Source organism: Eschrichtius robustus, chromosome 11 (genome assembly GCF_028021215.1).
Source record: "Eschrichtius robustus isolate mEscRob2 chromosome 11, mEscRob2.pri, whole genome shotgun sequence".
Taxonomy (NCBI): domain Eukaryota; kingdom Metazoa; phylum Chordata; class Mammalia; order Artiodactyla; family Eschrichtiidae; genus Eschrichtius; species Eschrichtius robustus.
The window spans coordinates 36,420,243-36,440,230 of NC_090834.1; the positions used below are offsets into that span (position 1 = coordinate 36,420,243).

General features: G+C 33.1%; 1 protein-coding gene and 1 non-coding gene across 2 annotated transcripts in view; one reads left to right on the forward strand and one right to left on the reverse strand.

Moving 5' to 3' along the window:
* Nucleotides 1–2,439: 2,439 nt before the first annotated feature.
* LOC137772773 (U6 spliceosomal RNA) lies at nucleotides 2,440–2,542 on the forward strand. The gene has a single exon (XR_011075575.1). It is a non-coding gene; the product is annotated as a U6 spliceosomal RNA (small nuclear RNA).
* An 11,919-nt stretch (nucleotides 2,543–14,461) lies between these two features.
* CNTN5 (contactin 5) overlaps nucleotides 14,462–19,988 on the reverse strand; it is a 1,372,019-nt gene continuing 1,366,492 nt past the window's right edge. Inside the window, exons 24-25 of the mRNA XM_068554615.1 lie at nucleotides 18,776–18,944; nucleotides 14,462–14,565 (exon numbers count right to left, since the gene is read on the reverse strand). Coding sequence (XP_068410716.1) covers nucleotides 14,462–14,565; nucleotides 18,776–18,944 — 273 coding nt within the window. The remainder of the gene's footprint in view (nucleotides 14,566–18,775; nucleotides 18,945–19,988) is intronic.

The following is a 19,988-nucleotide window of genomic DNA, read 5'->3' on the forward strand; positions in this document are numbered from 1 at the left end:
TTTCTTCTTTCCCAATATGTATACATTTTATTTCCTTTTCTTGTCTTATTATATTAGTTAGGACTTCCAGTATGATATTGAAAGGGGGTAGTGGGAGGGGTTTTCTTTACCTGGCTCCAAATCATAAGGGAAATCTAGTTTCTTATCATTAATGATGATGTCAACTCTAGATTTTTTTGTAGATATTATGTATCAAGTTGAAGAAGTTACTCTCTAATCCTACTTTACTGAGTTTTTATAATGAATGGGTGTTGGATTTTTGTCAAATGCTATTTCTGCATCTATTAATATGATCATGTGATTTTTATTTTTTAGCCTGTTGATGTGATGAATTACATTAACTGATTTTTGAAGGTCGACTCAGCCTTGTATACCAGGGATAAATCATACTTGATGATGGAGTAAATTCTTTTTATATATTGTTGGAGTCTATTTGCTAATACTTTGTTGAAGATTTTGTATCTATGTTCACGAGAGATATTGGTTTCCAGTTTTTTTTTCCTTGTAATATCTTTGTCTGGTTTTGGTATCAGGGTGATTCTGGTCTCATAGAATAAATTCAGAAGTATTCCCTTGGCTTCTATTCTCTGAAAAGAAATTGTAGAGCATTGGTAAAACGTATTCCTTAAACGTTTGGTAGAATTCACCAGTGAACCCATCTGGGCCTGGTGCTTTTCGTTTGGGAAGGTTATTAATTATTGATTCAATATCTTTAATAGATATTGGTCTATTTAGATAGTCTATTTCTTCCTGTATAAGTTTTGAAAAATTGTGTTTTTCAAGGAGTTGATCCATTTCATCTAGGTTACCAAATTTGTGGACATAGAGTTGTTCATAGTATTCCTTTATTATTCTTTTAATATATATATGCTAGAAGAAATCAATAGCAGATTAGATGATGCTGAAAAATGGATCAGCAAACTGGAAGACAGAGTAGTGGGAATCACCTTAGCTGAATAGGAAAGAGAAAAAAAAAATTTAAATGAGGATAGTTTGAGAGATCTCTGAGATAATATCAAACATACCAACATTTACGTTCTAAAGTTTACAGAAGGAGAAAAGAGAGGGAAAGGACTAGATAATTTACTTGAAGATATAGTAGCTGAAAACTTCTCAAATATGGGAAAGGAAACAGACATCCAGGTCCAGGAAAGACAGAAAGTCCTAAATGAGATGAACCCAAAGAAGTTCACATCAAGACACATTATAATTAAAATATCAAAAATTAAAGATAAAGAGGGAATCTTAAAAGCAGCAGGAGAAAAGAAACTAGTTATGTGCAAAGAAATTCCTATAAGCATATCAGTTGACTTTTCAGCACTAACATTTACAAACCAAAAGGGAGTGGCATAATATATTTAAAGTAATGAAAGAAAAAAACCTACAGCAAAGAATACTCTAACCAGCAAGGCTATCATTTGTATTTGAAGGAGAGATAATGAGATTTACAGACAAGCAAAAGAAAGAGTTCAGAACCACTAAACCAACTTTACAAGAGATGTTAAAAGGACTTCTCTAAGTGAGAAAGAACAGACCACAGCTAGAAATATCAAAATTATGAAAGGAAAATCTCGTTCATTAAGGCAAATATACAGTAAGGTATAGATCAAAGGTTTAGATCTACTTATAGATTATAAGTAGATCAACCACTTATAATGCTAGTAAGAAGGTTAAGAGACAAAAGTAGCTAAAGGATATGAACAAAAAAAAGAGGTAAAATGTGATGTCAAAAACATTAAATGTTGGGGGGTTGTTAAGAATACAGGGTTGTTTGAAGTCAAGTGATTGTCTTCTTAATATAACCACATATAGATATAAGTTGTTATATGTGAACCTCATAGTAACCACATAACAAAAACTTATGGGACTTCCCTGGTGGCACAGTTGTTAAGCAACTGCCTGTCAATGCAGGGGACACAGGTTTGAGCCCTGGCCTGGGAAGGTCCCACATGCCATGGAGCAACTAAGCCTGTGTGTCACAACTACTGAGCCTGCACACTAGAGCCTGCAAGCCACAACTACTGAGCACATGTGCCACAACTACTGAAGCCGGCATGCCTAGAGCCCATGCTCCACAACAAGAGAATCCACTGCAATGAGAAACCCATGCACCAAAGTGAAGAGTAGTCCCCACTCACCACAAACAGAGAAAAGCTGGGCGCAGCAATGAAGATCCAACACAACTAAATATAAATAAATAAATAAATTTATTTTAAAAACCCTTATGATAGATATATGCACAAAGAAGAGAAAGGAATCCAAACATAACACTAAGGACAGTTATCAAATCACAAGGAAAGAGAGCAAAAGAAGAAAAGAACAAAAAAGAACACAAAAAGACTGAAACACTTAACAAAATGGCAATAAATACATGCCTGTGAATAATTACTTTAAATGTAAATGGACTAAATTCTCCAATCAAAAAACAGAGAGTGGTCCTCGCTTCGGCAGCGCATATACTGGGGTTGGAGCAATACAGAGAAGATTAGCGTGGCCCCTGCACCAGGATGACACGCGGGTTCGTGAAGCGTTCCATATTTTAAAAAAGCAAAAACAAAAAAACAGAGAGTGGCTGAATGGATTTAAATAAGTGACTGATCTATATGCTGCTTACAAGAGACTCACTTCAGATCTAAAAACACTCACAAACTTAAAGTGAGAGGATGGAAAAAGGTGTTCCATGCGAATGGAAATGAAAGAAAACTGGGTAGTGATACTTATATCAGACAAAATAGACTTTAAAACAAAGACTGTAACAAGAGACAAAGAAGGGCATTATGTAATGATAAAGGGATCAATCCAAAAAGAGGATGTAACACTTGTAAATATCTATGCATACAATATACAAACACTTAAATACATAAAACAATATTGACAAACATAAAGGGAGATATTGACAATAATACAATGGTAGTAGGGGACTTTAATACCCCACTTACATCAGTGGATAGATCATCTACAGAGAAAATCAACAAGGAAACACTGGCCTTTAATGACACATTAGATCAGATGAATTTAATAGATATATATAGAACATTTTATCCAAAAGCAGCAGAATACACATTTTTCTCAGTGCCCATGGAACATTCTTTAGGATAGATAACATGCTAAGCCACAAAATAAGTCTCAGTAAATTTAAGACAATTGAAATAATATCAAGTATCTTTTCTGACTACAACTCTATGAGACTAGAAATCAACAACAAGAAAAAACCTGCAAAACAAGTGGAGACTACACAATATGCTTGTTTACTACTACCACAAAAATCAGTGAGGAAATAAGAAAATACCTGGAGACAAATGAAAATGAAAACACGATTCAAAACCTATGGGAGTCAGCAAAAGCAGTTCTAAGAGGGAATTTTGTAGCACTTCAAGCTTACCTCAGGAAATAAGAAAAATCTCAAATAAACAACCTAACCTTACATCTAAAGGGACTAGATAAAGGAGAATAAAAAATCCAAATGTAGTAGAAGGAAAAAAAAATCATAAAGATTAGAGCAGAAAAAATGAAATAAAGACTAAAAGAAATAAAAAAGATCAATGAAAGTAGGAGCTAGTTTTTTGAAAGATAAATAAAATTAAACCTTTAGCCAGATTTATCAAGAAAAAAGAGAGAGGGCCCAAATACATAATTTCAGAATAAAAGAGGATAAGTTACAACCAACAGCACAGAAATATGAAGGATCATAAAAGATTACTGTCAGTAATTATATGCTTTTAAAATGGACAGCCGAGAAGAAATGGATACATTTCTGGAAACATACATTCTCCTAAGAGTGAATCAGGAAGAAATAGAAAATATATAAACAGATCAAGTATCACTGATTAAATTCAATCAATAATAATAATGTAAAAATCTCTCAATAAACAAAAGTGGAGGACCAGACATGTTCACAGTTGAATTCTACCAAACATTTAAAGAAGAGTTAACACTCTTTAAAGTATTCCAAAATTGAAGAAGAAAAATGCCTTTGAATTCATTCTAACAGTCCAGCATCACTCTGATGCAAAAACCAGAGAAAGACACCACAAAACAAGAAAATTACAGGCCAGTATCAGTGATGAACACAGATGCAGAAATCCTCAACAAAATATTAGTGAACAGATTCAACAATACATTTAAAAGATCATACACCATGATTAATTTGGATTTATCCTAGTGATTTAAGGATGGTTCAATGTCCACAAATCATTCAGTGTGATACACCAAGCTAACAAACTGAAGAATAAAAATCATGTGATCATCTCAATAGATGCAGAAAAGGCATGTGGCAAAATTCAACATATATTTATGATAAAAACTCTCAACAGAGTGGGTATAAGGGAATACACTTCAACATAATAAATGCCATATATGAAAGACCTATAACCAACATCTTCATCAATGGTGAAAAGCTAAAAGTATTTCCTCTAAGGTCAGGAACAAGACAAGGATGCCCACTTTCACCTCTTTTATTCAACATAGTTTTGGAAGGCACAGCAATCAGACAAGAAAAAGAAATAAAAGGAATTCAATTTGGAAAGGAAGAAGTAAAACTGTCACTGTTTGCAGATGACATGATACTATATGTAGAAAATTCTAAAGATACCACTAAAAAACTAATAGAACTAATAAATTAATTTAGTAAAGTTACAAGATGCAAGATTAATTTACCGAAATCTGTTGAGTTTCTATACACTAACAAAGAACTATCAGGAAAAGAAATTAAGAAAACAGTCCCATTTACATTGCATCAATGAGAATAAAATGCTTAGGAGTAAATCTAGCCAAGGAGGTAAAAGACTGATACTTGGAGAACTATAAGATATTGATGGCAGAAATTGAAAATTATACAAACAAATAGAAAGATATACCATGCTCATGACTGATATAATTAATAATTTTAAAATGACTATAAAACTCAAGGCAATCTACAGATTCAATGTAATCTCTATCAAAATATCAGTGACATTTTTCACAGAAGTAGAACAAATAATTCTAAAATTTGTATGGAAACACAAAATACCCTGATAGCCAAAGCAATCTTGAGAAAGAAGAAAAAGCTAGGGGTATTATGCTCTCTGATTTCAAAGTATACTACAAATCTACAGTAACAAAAAGAGTATTTTACTGGCACAAAAATAGACAAATAGGTCAATGGAACAAAATAGGGACCACAGAAATAAATTGATGCACATATGGGCAATTAATCTATGACAAAGGAGGCAAGAATATACAATGGGAAAAGACAACCTCTTCAACAAATGGTGTTGTGAAAACTGGACAGCTACATGGAAAAGAATCAAACTGCACTGCTTTCTCAGGACATATACAATAAGAAACTCAAAATGGATTAAAGACAAGTGTAAGACCTGAAACCACAAATATTCTTGAAATATCTTTGACATCAGTCTTAGCAATAGTTTTTTTTGGATATGTCTTCTCCAGCAAAGAAAACAAAAGCAAAATTAACAAAGGACTGCATCAGTCTAAAAAGTTTTTACACAGTGAAAGAAGCTATCAACCAAACAAAAATGCCACCTACTGAATGGGAGAATATATTTGCAAACAGTATATCTGATGAGGTGTTAATATAAAAAAATATACAAATAACTCATACAACTCAACATCAAAAGAACAAACAGCATGATTAAAAAAATGGAGAGAGTATCTGAATAGACATTTTTCTAAAGAAAATATACAGATGGCCAACAGACACATAAAAAGATGCTAAACATTATTAATCACGAGGGAAACGCAAATCAAAACCACGATGAAGTACCACCTTACACCTTTCAGAATAGACATCATCTAAAAGATGGCAAGTAATAAGTATTGGTGAGGTTGTGGAGAAAAGGGAACACTTGTGTGCTGTTTGTGAGATTATAAGTTGGTGCAGCCATAATGGAAGACAGTATGGATGTTCCTAAAATATTTAAAAATAGAACTGCCATATGATTCATTAACTTTACTTCTGGACATTTACCCAAAATAACAAAAACACTAATTTTAAAAGGTGTATGCTCTCTAATGTGTATTGCAGCATTGTTTACAATAGCCAAGGTATGGAAACTACCTAAATGTTCATCAATAGACAAATGGAAAAAGAAGATGTAGTATATTTACACAATGGAATATTACTCAGTCATAAAAAGTGAAATGTTGCCATTTGTGACAATGTGGATAAATCTAGAGGATGTTATGCTAAGTGAAATAAGTCAGACCAAGAAAGACAAATACGACACAATCTCATATATGCAATTATAAAAACAAAACAAACCAACAAACAAAATGAAACAAAAATAGACTCATAGATGCAGAGAACAAATTTGTGGTAGCCAGAAGGGAGAGTTTGTGGGGGTGTGAAATAGGTGAAGAGGATGAAGTGATACAAACCTCAACTATATAATAAATAAGTCATGGGGTTGTAATATATAGCATAAGGTATATGGTCAGCAATATTATAATAACTGTATGGGAACAGATGGGACAGACTTATTGTGGTGATCATTCTATAATGTATGCAAATGTGATGAAACTAACATAATATTATATATCAACTATATCGCAATTTAAATAAGTAAATAAATAATTTAAATCCTTGCCATCGTGTCATGTCATATCTTTTTCAAAAAAATTATCTAAAATAACTACAATACATTGTCATATCTAAAGAAATTATCAATAGTATATCATATTCTATCTAGACCACATTACGTTTTTTCTAGTTTTTAAACAAATATCACTTATTATGAATGATTTATTTGGATCATAATTTGAACAATGTCTTTGCATTTTATTCCATTTCTTAAGTTTTATTTAACAAGGAACCCCCATTCCTTCCCTTCTTTCCCATCATGTTATTGATCTCTCAAATAAACATGACTATTAACCTCAAGAGTGTTCAGCGTTCCAGATTTGACCAATTACTTTTTCATGGTCTCATATAACAGATTTTTTCTATTCCTTATGTGTTTTTCAACCGACTTAGATATGGAAGTTGATTACTTTCAGGAATCAGGTTTTTTTTTTTTTTAATCAAGAAATCTTCATTGAAGTATTATATATTTCATATTACATCACATCAAATGGCCAACAATGAAAGACTGTCCCAATTTAATGATGTTAAAATAAATTGGTAGGTTCATGTGTTGGTTATCTGATGTCAGATTCCTTATCAACAGTTCTTGCAAGGGTTTGTTTTAGCATCCATTGATAAATGCTGCCTGGATCAATATTTCACTAGGGGTTGCAAAATGGTGTTTCCAAATCTTATTTATTTAACATGTTCCACTGGAAACATTTTCACGATGGATCCTGTGTCCATTTATCATGACCCCATTGCTTTCTGGAACTACTAGACAATGCAGGCTTATTTTGTACAACTTTTGTCCCCAACCTCAAATCAACTATTTCTTCAAGCAGCCATGGTTCCCTTTAATGGATAATAGAAACTGTCTCAGCCCAGGTTCCTCAGTAAATAGATTTTGGTGCAATCTCAGGGCAGCACGAGTAAGGGAAATAGAAAGCGAAGCAGGAAAGAGTGAGAAGCAAGGTAAGATAATGTTTACTAAGGTTTTTGCTTTACGCTAAGCTTTGCTGGAGACATATCCTTGCCAAACACATCTGTGTGGCCATGTGGGAGTCTTCAGAAAGGCTTTACAAAAAAATCATGCTTTGGAACATCCATAAGAGAGAAAAGAAGGGAGTAAGTACATCTGTCTAGCTCCATTTTCTTTTATTTACCATTGGTCAATGTTCATCCCTAGGAATTAGTTTTTTGCACTTCTTTTCTGCATCATCTGAAACTTTTAGGAACTAGTTGGGAAGCCAGATTCTATGTCCTGCACTGTGATATTTTATCTGCATACAGGAGTTGTGAGAGGGACCAGAATCTTAGAGGTGTGCTTGGTTGGCCTAGCTCTGAGAGTGGCAAACAAATGGTAGTACCTGGTGCCTTAGGTCAAGGTGTTTGTTGGGCCCATGCAGTGGAACTGAGTGGACACGAAGGGAGTTAGTCAGTTGGGTGGCAGCTCAGGTGGAGCAAGCATCCTAGGGCTGGGAGGTATGTGAGGCCAAGGGAGTCAGGAGAGATACATATGGTACGTTTGGTATAGAAACTCATGATAATTTTAAAATATAATTTTAAGCAATATTTATTTTTTTACCTTATGAAAAGATCCATGCTTCAGCAAAATGATGTTATTCCTAGAAAGCAAAACCTAAGCTGTATGAGTTAGGATACTGCTAGAGAGCACACATAACTTCCATTACTTTCCATTAGCTGAAACTTCAGTTGACCATACTTAACTTAAAGAGAGGCTGGGAAATAAGGTTTAGCTGTATTCCTGGGGAGAGAGGTAAATGGGTTTTGGAGAGCCGGTTTTTGTCACATAGATAATGTTTAGCATTGGAATATTTCTAAAGTATTGTAGTGATGGTCTTTTAAGTAGTTATTCGTTCTTGTCAGAGGTTAATATGTAATATGCCACAGAGATCACCGATGTAATATGTCACAGAAATCACAGATGTTTAGCCACAGGTAGCATTTTTCTGGTAACTGTCATGGTTTTAATTCAAAACTAGAAAATAGATGAAGCAATAAAAATAGGAAATTGGCCATCGCAGAATACTTGTGTTATGCTACAGCTGAATCACATGCTGATAAAACTTCGGTTGCTAACTTCTTTTACTATACTCTAACATTCAGGTCAAGAAGATATTGCTACTCCTCTATTATATAACGTTGAAATGCCAACATAAGGAGTAATTAATTTGCTTATTAAAACTGAAGTTCAGTTTTATGGTGGGAACAGCCAGCTATTCAGTGAATTTTATTTTGATCCATTTAATGTATTTGAATATAAAAATTTATTCTTGCATATTTATGAATCACTATATATTTTATAAAGATATGACAGTATTATTACTGTTACATAAATATTGGAAAACAAAGTAGAACACAACAATGTGGCATGATATATATTTTTCTAAGAACAAAAGTTTCTTTTATTAAAAGAAATAAGATGTAGTGCTGTGTACATCTCATTCTATCATATCAGGATGTACTAAATGTCTGTGTGTCTTCCTTTCAATGATGTAAAAATCAGTGGGTTCAGATGAAGGCAGACTGGTATTTCTACTGAAATGTTCTTCATCAGCACTTTACTTAATGGTTTCAACATCTACTAATAATCATTGCCTGAGTAAAGTATTTGTTATTTTTTAATTCTATGACTCCTTTTACGTTTATTAACTGTGATTATTTTGGTTTTTTTTGTTTTTTGGTTTTTTTTACCCTTTATCAAATTGAGGAAGTTCCTTTCTATTCCTAGACTTTTAGTATTTTTGTCATGAAAGGGTGTTAGATTTTGTCAAATGCTTTTTTTTTTTTTTTAGACTTTTTTTTTTTTTAATTATTTATTTTATTTTATTTTTTGGCTGTGTTGGGTCTTCGTTTCTGTGCGAGGGCTTTCTCTAGTTGTGGCAAGCGGGGGCCACTCTTCATCGCGGTGCGCGGGCCTCTCACTATCGCGGCCTCTCTTGTTGCGGAGCACAGGCTCCAGACGCGCAGGCTCAGTAGTTGTGGCTCACGGGCTTAGTTGCTCCGCGGCATGTGGGATCTTCCCAGACCAGGGCACGAACCCGTGTCCCCTGCATTGGCAGGCAGATTCTCAACCACTGCGCCACCAGGGAAGCCCAACTGTGATTATTTTGTAAAGTAGAGCTATCCTTCATGAATTATTTGATTGTCCTGAAACACAGTCCCTATAGGAAAGGCAAAATAGAGACTTAAATTCTTTCCCTTTTTTATTTTATAGCAATTCGCAGAATGATGAACCTTGTATCCAGCAAAGAAAATCAATGATTTTGCATTTATTAGTGTGAAATAATAAATTTTTAGATATTATACATGTTTCAATTCATTGCTGTCATTGTTCTTTATGAGCTCAAGTTATCCTGTCTTTTCTAATGGGATGTGATTAAGCCTCCACTTAAATGATAGCCTTTATAACCACGATAAGGAGTCCCAATCTTATCCTGTACATTCCTACTGAGACCTTAAATCAGCTATTTCCCCAAGAATGTTTCTTTTAGTGGTGAATGGAATTTGGAAACCACAATTTGTGCACTGTTTATTCATTATTTGTATTATCTGTCCATTACAGGTGTTCATTTTTCTTATAAACCTTTACAGTAAACAAAGCTAATAAACAGGCATTTTTAAGAAAAATGTTAAATAAACCATGAATTCATACTGATATTTCTAAGTCAAAGATTACAGGTTTTATTTTATATATGTATGTATCTCTATTCTTTTATTCTGAAAGTATACTCTTTTAATAATTTTAACATTTAAATGTACATACTGGCTATTTCAAAAACAATTATACTAATTATATTACTCACAAGAAGACCAATGAATGTAGATTAAGATGTGTGTGTGTGTGTGTGTGTGTTTTGTCCTTGGTATGTACATCTCATTAGAGGCATGACATGGGACATGACAGTTCCATACTGTCAAAATACTGAATTGAAATACTTATCTTTGTGGTTATAATTCTTCTATAAAGAAAAAATTTAACTTCTCAATCACCTAACTGATATATAGTTAGTTTATTTTCCATTTATTCTTATTTTTTGGAGGTTGCTTTGTTTTTTCCTTTTTGTTTGATTTTTAAATTAATGTAAAACATTTATATAGTTCCAAACTCAAAACTATGAAACAAGTACATTGAGAAAGAGCTTCCTTGCATATTTGTTCCCACATCCAATTCTCCCCTTCCTTAGAAACTAACAATTTTTATTAGTTTTTAGTTTATTCTTCCATTATTTCTTTCAGAGAATATTAGCAAATATGTGTTTGTATTTTTCCCACTTCTTCCACAAAAGGGAGCATATGCTCACTGTTCTGCACCTTATTTATTCACCTAAAATTGCATATTTTTTGTAGTCTACCTTAGGAACATATCCCTTGACATGGGATTGCTAGGTCAAAGTGTAAATCCATATAAAATTTTATTAGTTATTGCCAAGTTCCCTTCAATAGAGCTGTATCATTTTGTGTTTGAGAAGATTTTGAAAATAAGAGTTCCCTTGTCTCTGACCTACTGAATCAGACTCTGAGCTTTAGGTTCCCGGGTGATTTGGATGATGGCCCTGGCTTTTGGAAGCTTGTTCTGAAGGAAATTTTAAAGTCCAACATGAAATTAAATCCAATCAATTGCTCACTTGATATGTACTAGGTATTATGCTCGGCACTAATGAGAGAAATTCTAAGATGAACATAATATAGTCTCCCTTGGAGGATCTCCTAGATAGTGGAGAAGAAATATTTATATACAAATCATTGTAACATCATGTGATTGCTGGTATAATAGAGACGTATACATGGTACTAAGAAAACACAGAAGTGCTGGCACAAAAACTCTGTCTATGAGAATTGTACCTGGTATAGATTGGGATATACTGCTCTTAAAAAAGCAGAAGTATGTATTTAATAAACTGTTTACAAAACTCATTTAATGGATTCTTCTTGAGAATAAATAAACATGAGTTTAACTCTGAATTTATCTCATTTGTACTTGCTTCTTTGCTGGTTTACTCTTTGACATAGCTTCCAGTTTTCAAGTTGGAACTACCATGGACCTCTATAAAGATTTTTGAACCTAGGGTGATAACAACATGCAGAGTCCTAACATAGTGATATTTTCAGTGTGAAAACACTACCATAATTATGAGCATATTGTGGACTGCATAAAATAATGTTACTCATGTAGTTGACAGGAGAGAAGATAAAAGACAATAAAAAGAGAATTATTTATTAAAAAGATCTAATGTTACAAGAACAGTACACAGAACTATTACCTGACTGTGCCTTCCACATGGTATATACCATTATATATAGTATATATACAGACTGCATACAATATATTTAATGGTTTGACATGGGGTCCACAGTACCTTCATTTGGGTATGCAAGGCATTCAATTTCATGAAATTTTTAATTATGAGGAGTCTTTTTTTCTTCAGAGTTCAACTGACGTTATATAAAAATACAGTCTGTTTAGTGATTTAAGACTGTGTGGTTACTATTCCATCCAAGAAAAAGCTGACTCAGTATAACGTACCTTGATAAGGAATGCTGTTCTGCTTTCTACAAAGTAACAAGTATGTAATACATAAGTACATAAACATTTTAAAACCCATCTTTAATAGGTTTATGATGCAAAATACATATTCTGTGCATGTTGCATAAAAACATCCAGTATCGCTGATTCCTGTAAGAATACATCAGACATTCTCTATTTAAATATTCTGTCAGATATACACCATCCATCAGCTAGTCAGAAATATTGGTTAATTTGAATTTGCCGTGTATTGACATTATATTTCATTGGGCTTTGTTTTATAAGAGTTTTAGTAATAATTCAATTCTTGAAGTCCACTAAGTCTAGTATGAAACACCATGGAAAACGAAGAAAATGATTTGATTCAACAAATATGAAGTAAAAGTTATTGCCCATTCTTTAATATTCTTGCTGCATCTTTTTCAGATGCACAATCTTCTCCTGCAAGCTATACCATACTTGAGGGGAACTCATATTTTGCCTGCTAAACAGTTACCATCCCTCTATATGCAAAGTCCAGCCTCTCCCACTCCAAAGGAGGTACTCAAGGAAGGCCACTTGGTTGTCATCATTCACAGGCTTTGATATTCACCATCCGTGGTAATTTACTACAATAATCTATTAACCAAAATAGTCTTCTAAATCACTTCTTGTTTGTTTAGGGTTGTCTTGGGCATAATCCGCCCCCCCCGCCACCCACCCAAAGAGGATGAGTAACCAACACAAACAGTGGTTCTGTGTCTCTGAACCCAATCTCTGAGGATGTTCAGAACAGAAACTCCAATCGCTCTTCTGGTTCTACAAGGATTAACCTCTAGAGCTGGCAGTTTGAGCTCAATACTGCTTCATTCTGCTTGCTGTTAAAGATGTGAATAGAATTAACAAGTTTAGATTTTATAAAGGAAAAGAAAAGAATCTACCTTTTGTTCTCATATTAACAACACCTGTAAAACAGTAGTTTCTCCAGGCTATTTTTTGGCATATGACTTTGCAATAACTATCCCTTCAGGCATCTTCTTGGGTCTAATGTGAACTCTGGCACGTTCTCATATTGGTTAGAATATCTGTAAAATATCATCACATAGAAAACTTTCACCTCACTTTCCAACAACTATCTAGGATCACTTAGGTTCAAGTTGAGTCCTCAAAGAGCAAATGGGTATTACCTCCTAAGCAGTGTATGGCTAGATGGACTAGCTGAGCCCCTGTACTGAGGCCATGTTTCCACACATTGCTTAATTTAAAAAAAAATCAATTTATCCAAGAGGTTCTCTTTATTTTAATAGTTGGTAAGATTTTATTAATGGCATGTGATGCATGGAACTCTTTAAAAAAAATCAACATTTTTTATGCTTGAACCATTTTAATCCATAGACTATCTCTATGCAAAGTTACTTGCAGAACAGATTTTCATTGTCCTTAAAATTATTTGCAGTTAGAAGAAAACTTTGGGCCTAATTCAACACCTTTTTTGGCAGTGGGTGGGGTAATGGGGAAGCTTTGTCCCATATTCATTTCATTTTCAAGTTAGCACCCTTGGCAGCATGTCAGTATCTGCAGCTTTTAGTGATCATATATATATTTTTTGTGACTTTATATTTTGTTATTAAAAATAAACATTTACTATATTTGCAGCTAGATAACATAGTACTTGATGAAAAACAATAGCACTTCAGTTCATTTGGACTCACTATTTACCTTGCACTAATGTAAATGGCTTATTCCCTATCCTAATAACTTGCTCTAGGGATGCATATAGAATAGCATATTGACAAATTTTGTTTTTTCACGATGCAATCATACAATATTTTTCGAGAAATTTTTGTGTACTTATCCTATAATGGACCACGCAGTTGAAGTATTTTTTAATATCTCCTGCTGCTTTGTCAATTGGAATAGTCAGCCAAAGGAAAAATGAAAAACAATAGACTTGGAGTCTTAAGCAAATTTTTCATTCTCAGTTTTGTATTTGTGTTTGAAACAGATCTGCTAGAGACCACTTGCTTAACAAATGGATGGCACACACTCAGGGTCATCAGATATAAAATCAAATTCCAACATACTAAAAAAGTAAAGAATACATTTGACAGAAATTACCTTTGCTTACAAAAATTTATTACATACAATCTGCATATTTTTATTGGACCAATAGCTGTCCTCTCCATTTACAAAAACCAAAGAGAAACCTGACGGATAAGTAATATTCCCCCCAACCTCCTGTAAGTGCACCATGAGTGGTTCCAAATTTTTAACGCTTATCTCAAGGTCCTGGGTCTCCACTTACATTACACTCTATTCACTGTTGTTATCAAGCTAAATCAAAGAAAAGGAAATTAAGTCTGTAGTTTTCACCAAGAGGTTGAAGGAATCATCAATGCCAAAAGCAACGTTACTGATGATGAGGACATGGAGAGAGTATGGAGGGTTGACTGAGCACTAGTGATTTTCCCACCTGTGGAAAAGAGAAGCATTATATGGACAAAATTATTTTGGTTTTGCCTGAGCTAGAAAAGAGTTGTTTTAGGTATGTTAAGACAAATGAATGCAACATCAATCCTCTTTCTGATGACAGCGTTCCTTGTGCTTATGAAACAAGATGTTGTCTGGGGTTCTCAAAAGGTATATGGAGGGCAGAAGTGTATATGGAATATTGTGTCAAAAAGGCTGTGTCATGTCGAACAAATACACCTAATCAGGAGATTCAGTATAATTTTCAACATGATGCACTGATGGAAATTATCCCAAATTCCAGGTATGAAAATAAAATAATTTCTATAGTGCACAGTTCGGGAAATGGAGTAAAAATAATTAGCAAAAGTTTGTGGCAACAAGAATTCATAATTTATTTTTTTAAGTAAATTTTAAATTTAATAATAAAATATTAATTTATTTAATTTACTTATGGGTCCTTGATTGATTTGACTGTTTCAATTGAGCAGGCTTAAATTATAGATTCTCATGCCAAACTTGGTAAAGAAGAGGCATCTTTCATTAATCTTACCTCTACCCAGGAGAAGTTCTTCCTTCTTGAGACAAAAGCATTGTATGCAGTTAATGTATTAGGGTGGTTGCTTGATTAAACTCACTGATTTGAATGTATTAGTCTGAAGTAGTTTTGATAGCTCCATAAATTCACAAACTAAGTACCACCCTTAGACCTAACTTCAGGAATGGTTCTTCAAGCCAGAGGTCCTTGGAAGTATCATCATCATGATTGATATTTAATGAATGCTTACTATATGCCAAGTACTGTACAAAAGCCCTTCATACATGTTATTTAATTTGATCCTCACAGCATTCTTATGCAGTAAGTGCTTTTATTTATCCTGGTGTTGCAGATGGTACCGGGGCTTAAAAAGATTATAGAAACTTGTTTAAAATCATTGAGCTAGGAATTAGTGGAAAGAGATGCTTTTATGTGTTGTCTCTATTAAAACGATTGGCCTTGATTAAAACTATGATAGACTAATAATAAAATATATGAACTGATTTTTGGAATTTATCCTTCTGTCACGTTATCCTCTCTGACCAGACTGAGTGTAACAGGATCCTGGGTGTGATTTTTGTTACAGGATAGAGTCTAAATTTATTTTTCAGATGCTTCTTTAAGAGTTGAAGAAACTTTTGTTTGGTAAACTAAACATATACACACTCTAAAGGCAGCAAATCTTCTTTCCTTTGAAAACTGTTACAGCTGAGGCACTAATAAAAGCTATTATTCAAAATATTGGGGAATGTTACATATATTTCAACTTGTACAAAATGGGGTCATTGTGAAGTGCATGGCCACATGTGAGCTATAAGAAAGACATGATGACAAAGCCTCACTGGAGTGGTATATGCATGCTTAATAAATGACTGTGAAAACATTCGTTCTGTTTATTTGAGAGTGGCTGTGTCCCTGTTAAGTCAACTTACATGACATTTTTACAAAAAAAACCCTCACTTTCATAATGCTAAGTAGGGTCTATATCTCAAATTCCACATAGAATCCACAAAGCAAAAATATGCTATTTCAGCATAGCAAAACAAAACAAAACAAAACACAAACAACAACAAACATTGGACTAAGTTCTAGTCCCAGACATAAAACTAACTAACTATTTCACTTGAGCAGGTTATTCAACTCCTTAGGCTTTTGGTTTTTGGAAAAAGATAAGAATGAAATCAATCGTTGCTCATGTTTTATCGGTCTAAGAAAATACCATGAGATTTCACTTCATTAAAACTCAGGAAATGGTTGTACTGGCCAAAGTGTTATTAACTAAAACATAAAAGTTGATAATTTTTTTTTTTATGGAACAGAAGTTACAAGTTAATTAAAATATAAATGGGAGAATAAAGGTGTTTGTAAGTACTTTCAATCTTGGGGCTGATACTATTTGGATGATACTTTAGAATCTGATTGTGTTACCGTTGAAAGGAACCTTGGAGAGCCAGAGAATAATAAAATACTTAACTCATAAGTTTGCTAGGAGAATAGAATAAAATGACATATAGAAAACACCTAGCACAGTGTAAAGAACATGACCAGAGCTCAGTAAATGCTCTTTGTATTGTTGTTATTAGAAATTTAAGACTTATCAAGCAAGCAGAGAGTTGTCATCTTTTTCACTTTTCAGAAATAATCTTTAGTTCTTCAATGTGCTCTTGAAAATCTGAACATTTCAATTGTGAATGAATCAGTGTAGAGACATTATTACCTTTCTTGCTCTTGAAACTATAATTTTATAAATAAATCATAAAGTGTATTAAATTTTTGTGTGACCACAATGTATTTAAGTTTTCAGGTCTTTTCACCTGAATTTCTGAAAAAGTCAGATTTTCTGTATCGTGTGATTTTTATTTTTAAATGCTCATTTTGAAATAATTTTAGATGCACAAAAAAGTAGTGAGAATAAAATAAAGAATTCATCCAGATTCCTTAAATGTTTATGTTTTATCTTCTTGCTCTATTATTCTCTCTGTAAATACATACATTTATTTCCTGAACCATTTGAAAGTAAGTTGAAGACATGATGTACTTTTACCCCTAAATACTTTAATGTGCAGATCCTAAAAATAAGACATTTTCTTGTATACCACAGTACAATTTTTAAAAACAGGAAATTAATGTTGATATAATATTATCTAATTTACAGACATTATTCAAATTTATCAATTGTCCCAATAATGTCCTTTATCTCATCTTATATTTTTATGCAAGAATTTACTTACCAAGTATTATGGCAACAGCTTTTCCTCAAAGTTTCAGTCTATCTTATTATTTTCTCCACTATGTTTTCCTTCTATCTCACTTTGTGGCATCAAAAAAAAATTCATAAGAAATGCCTCTGGTCTTAACCTAAGTTGAGCAATACATTGAATATAATAAAGCCACATTCAGAGTTCTACAGAATATCATTGGATACTTCCCTTTAGGTTGATACTTCTGCTTGAGAATGATTGTTCAATAAATAATATTCATAATTACCTATTAATTAAACGTACATTAAACATTTTTATACAAGGCCTTAATAAAAATTGCCTAATATTTTCTCAGTGAGACATTTGTATATTTAATGAAATCTTTTCCTTTCTTTTTTGACTACCTCAATGAAATGACTACTTTCTTCTGAATTTGTAAAAATCTCCCTTCCTTTAATCAGTTTTTTCTTGCTGGTGTAATAATGATGGCAGTGGGGTTTAATCCTGGTTCTTCCACTTAGTAATAGTGTGATCTTAGGCAAGTTACTTAAATTTTCTCTGTAAAACAAGAATAATGCAACCTACCTCATAGATTGTTAAGAGGATTAAATAAGATGATGTATGTAAAGCACTTATGACCGTGCCTGACATATAGCAAGGGCTCAGTCAAAGCTAGAAATTATTAATATTGCTAATAATAACAATGATGCTCAAATAAGTTCTAGAGATCTAATATATAGCATAGTGATTGCAATTAATAAAACTAATATATACTTGAAAGTTCTTAAGAATGTAGATTTTAAATGTTCTCACTACAAAAAAGAAATAGCAGTTATATGATGTGATGGAGGTATTAGTTATATTTTTGCAATAAATTTGTGTACATATTTGCAATATACAAGTGTATCAAATCAACTGTTGTACACCTTAAACTTATACAATGCTATATCTCAATTATATTTCAATAAAGCTGGAAAAAGAAAAAAACCCAAAACAAAGATATTCAATGAAATTTATAATTTATTTTGAAATCCATAAACACAATCAAATTTTAATTAAAAAAACATTCTCTTTAAACTTTCCTGTCCCTCACTTTCCATTATCTAATGATAAAGGTAATCATGACAATAGAGAAATGGGTATAATATATTAAATTAGTGCAATACTGGTTAAAAGCAATATTGAAAAGCACAAATGACCAGCAAGACACTACTTGAGATCAGGATAGGGGAATTTCACAAATAAAGATATTTTAATGAAAATGTTAACTCTTTTCTAGATTTGTAGAAATTCTACAATTGTGAGTGGGCTGCCATGGTTTGTATTAATTGGAGGATCATATGGCAATCAGAGTAAAATGAGAGAAACTTCAAAGTCTCTGGACCGTGCAATCTATCGTGTTAATTTTGATGAGTTTTACACCATCTTAATATTGTTAGTGGTTATCAAATTAAGCCTGTTGTGTTGAAACTTACCTGAATATGATGAGACCCTGATTTGGGAGCTAGCGGTTCCATCCCCTCCTTCACTGTATGCTCGAACTTCAATAATATAGACTCCAGCATCAGGGAGTGGGACTACTGCTTGAGGTTTCTGTGTTTCAATAATTTGACTGTTGCTGTGACCCTCTTGCTTATAAAATACCTGGGAATGATATCAGATGTTTAAACATTTGATATTCAATCAAGGATTTCAAATGTTTATTGACTGCCTTCTGTATGTCACATTCTGAGCTAGGTACAAGGAGCTTACAGCTTAGACAGAGATGTAAGCAAATGCAATGTATGTGTTATATGCAGCAATGGACGTATACATAAGGGACTATGGGAATACAAAAGAGAGGGTTTAATTCCGTCTGGTGGTTTAGGGAAGGTTTTTAGGAGAAGGTGATGCCGAGCTAAGTATTTAAAGATAAGTAGAGTTCACCAGTTGGAAAAGGCAGGAAAAAAAGTCTACAAAGAGATAAGAGAAGATTAAAAATACATCTAAGCAATAAGAAAGCAATAGCATTAGAAGACATTTGAGAATAGTGAGAAATTGAGGCTAGAGAAGTAAGTAGTGAGGGGGCAGATCATTGAAAGTCTGTTATTCCTGGTTCTTGAAATGAATAGTATTCTGAGGGAGTACTCAAAGCTGTCATCTTCAAATCATTTGAAAGGAGTAATCAGAAAATTTGTTAAATATATCAATAATAAACCCTTAACAACATAGAAGATAGCTGAAAGCTTAAAATTATATTGAGTATTTTTATTTTTACTTTTGTGTTTGCCTTTTGGTGAATTGGCATTTGGATACATTGGGTAGCCAAGTTAAGTGTTTTTTGATGTCTGTTCATGGTACTAGAATTGAACATGTATTAATGGCAGAGTTTTATAACTACAGATTAGGACACAGAATTATCCTGTGTTTACAGTTCAGAAAACTAATGTCATAGAGATTATACGATTTATACAAGATCATACGGCTAGTTGTAGAAGAAATTGCATTGGAAGATTAGTATTCAGATGATCAGTTCAGAGGAGTTTCACTGTATTATACTGTTTCTACTCATTTGCCCCCAATAAACTGTTTTTGTGTGTGTGTGTGTGTGTGTGTATAATGGTCAAGTAGCAGCAGTTAAGATTTTAAATGCATTTTCATTGTTTTTGTGCTTTTATCATAATTGTTAGTATTATGATTGCTTTGCAT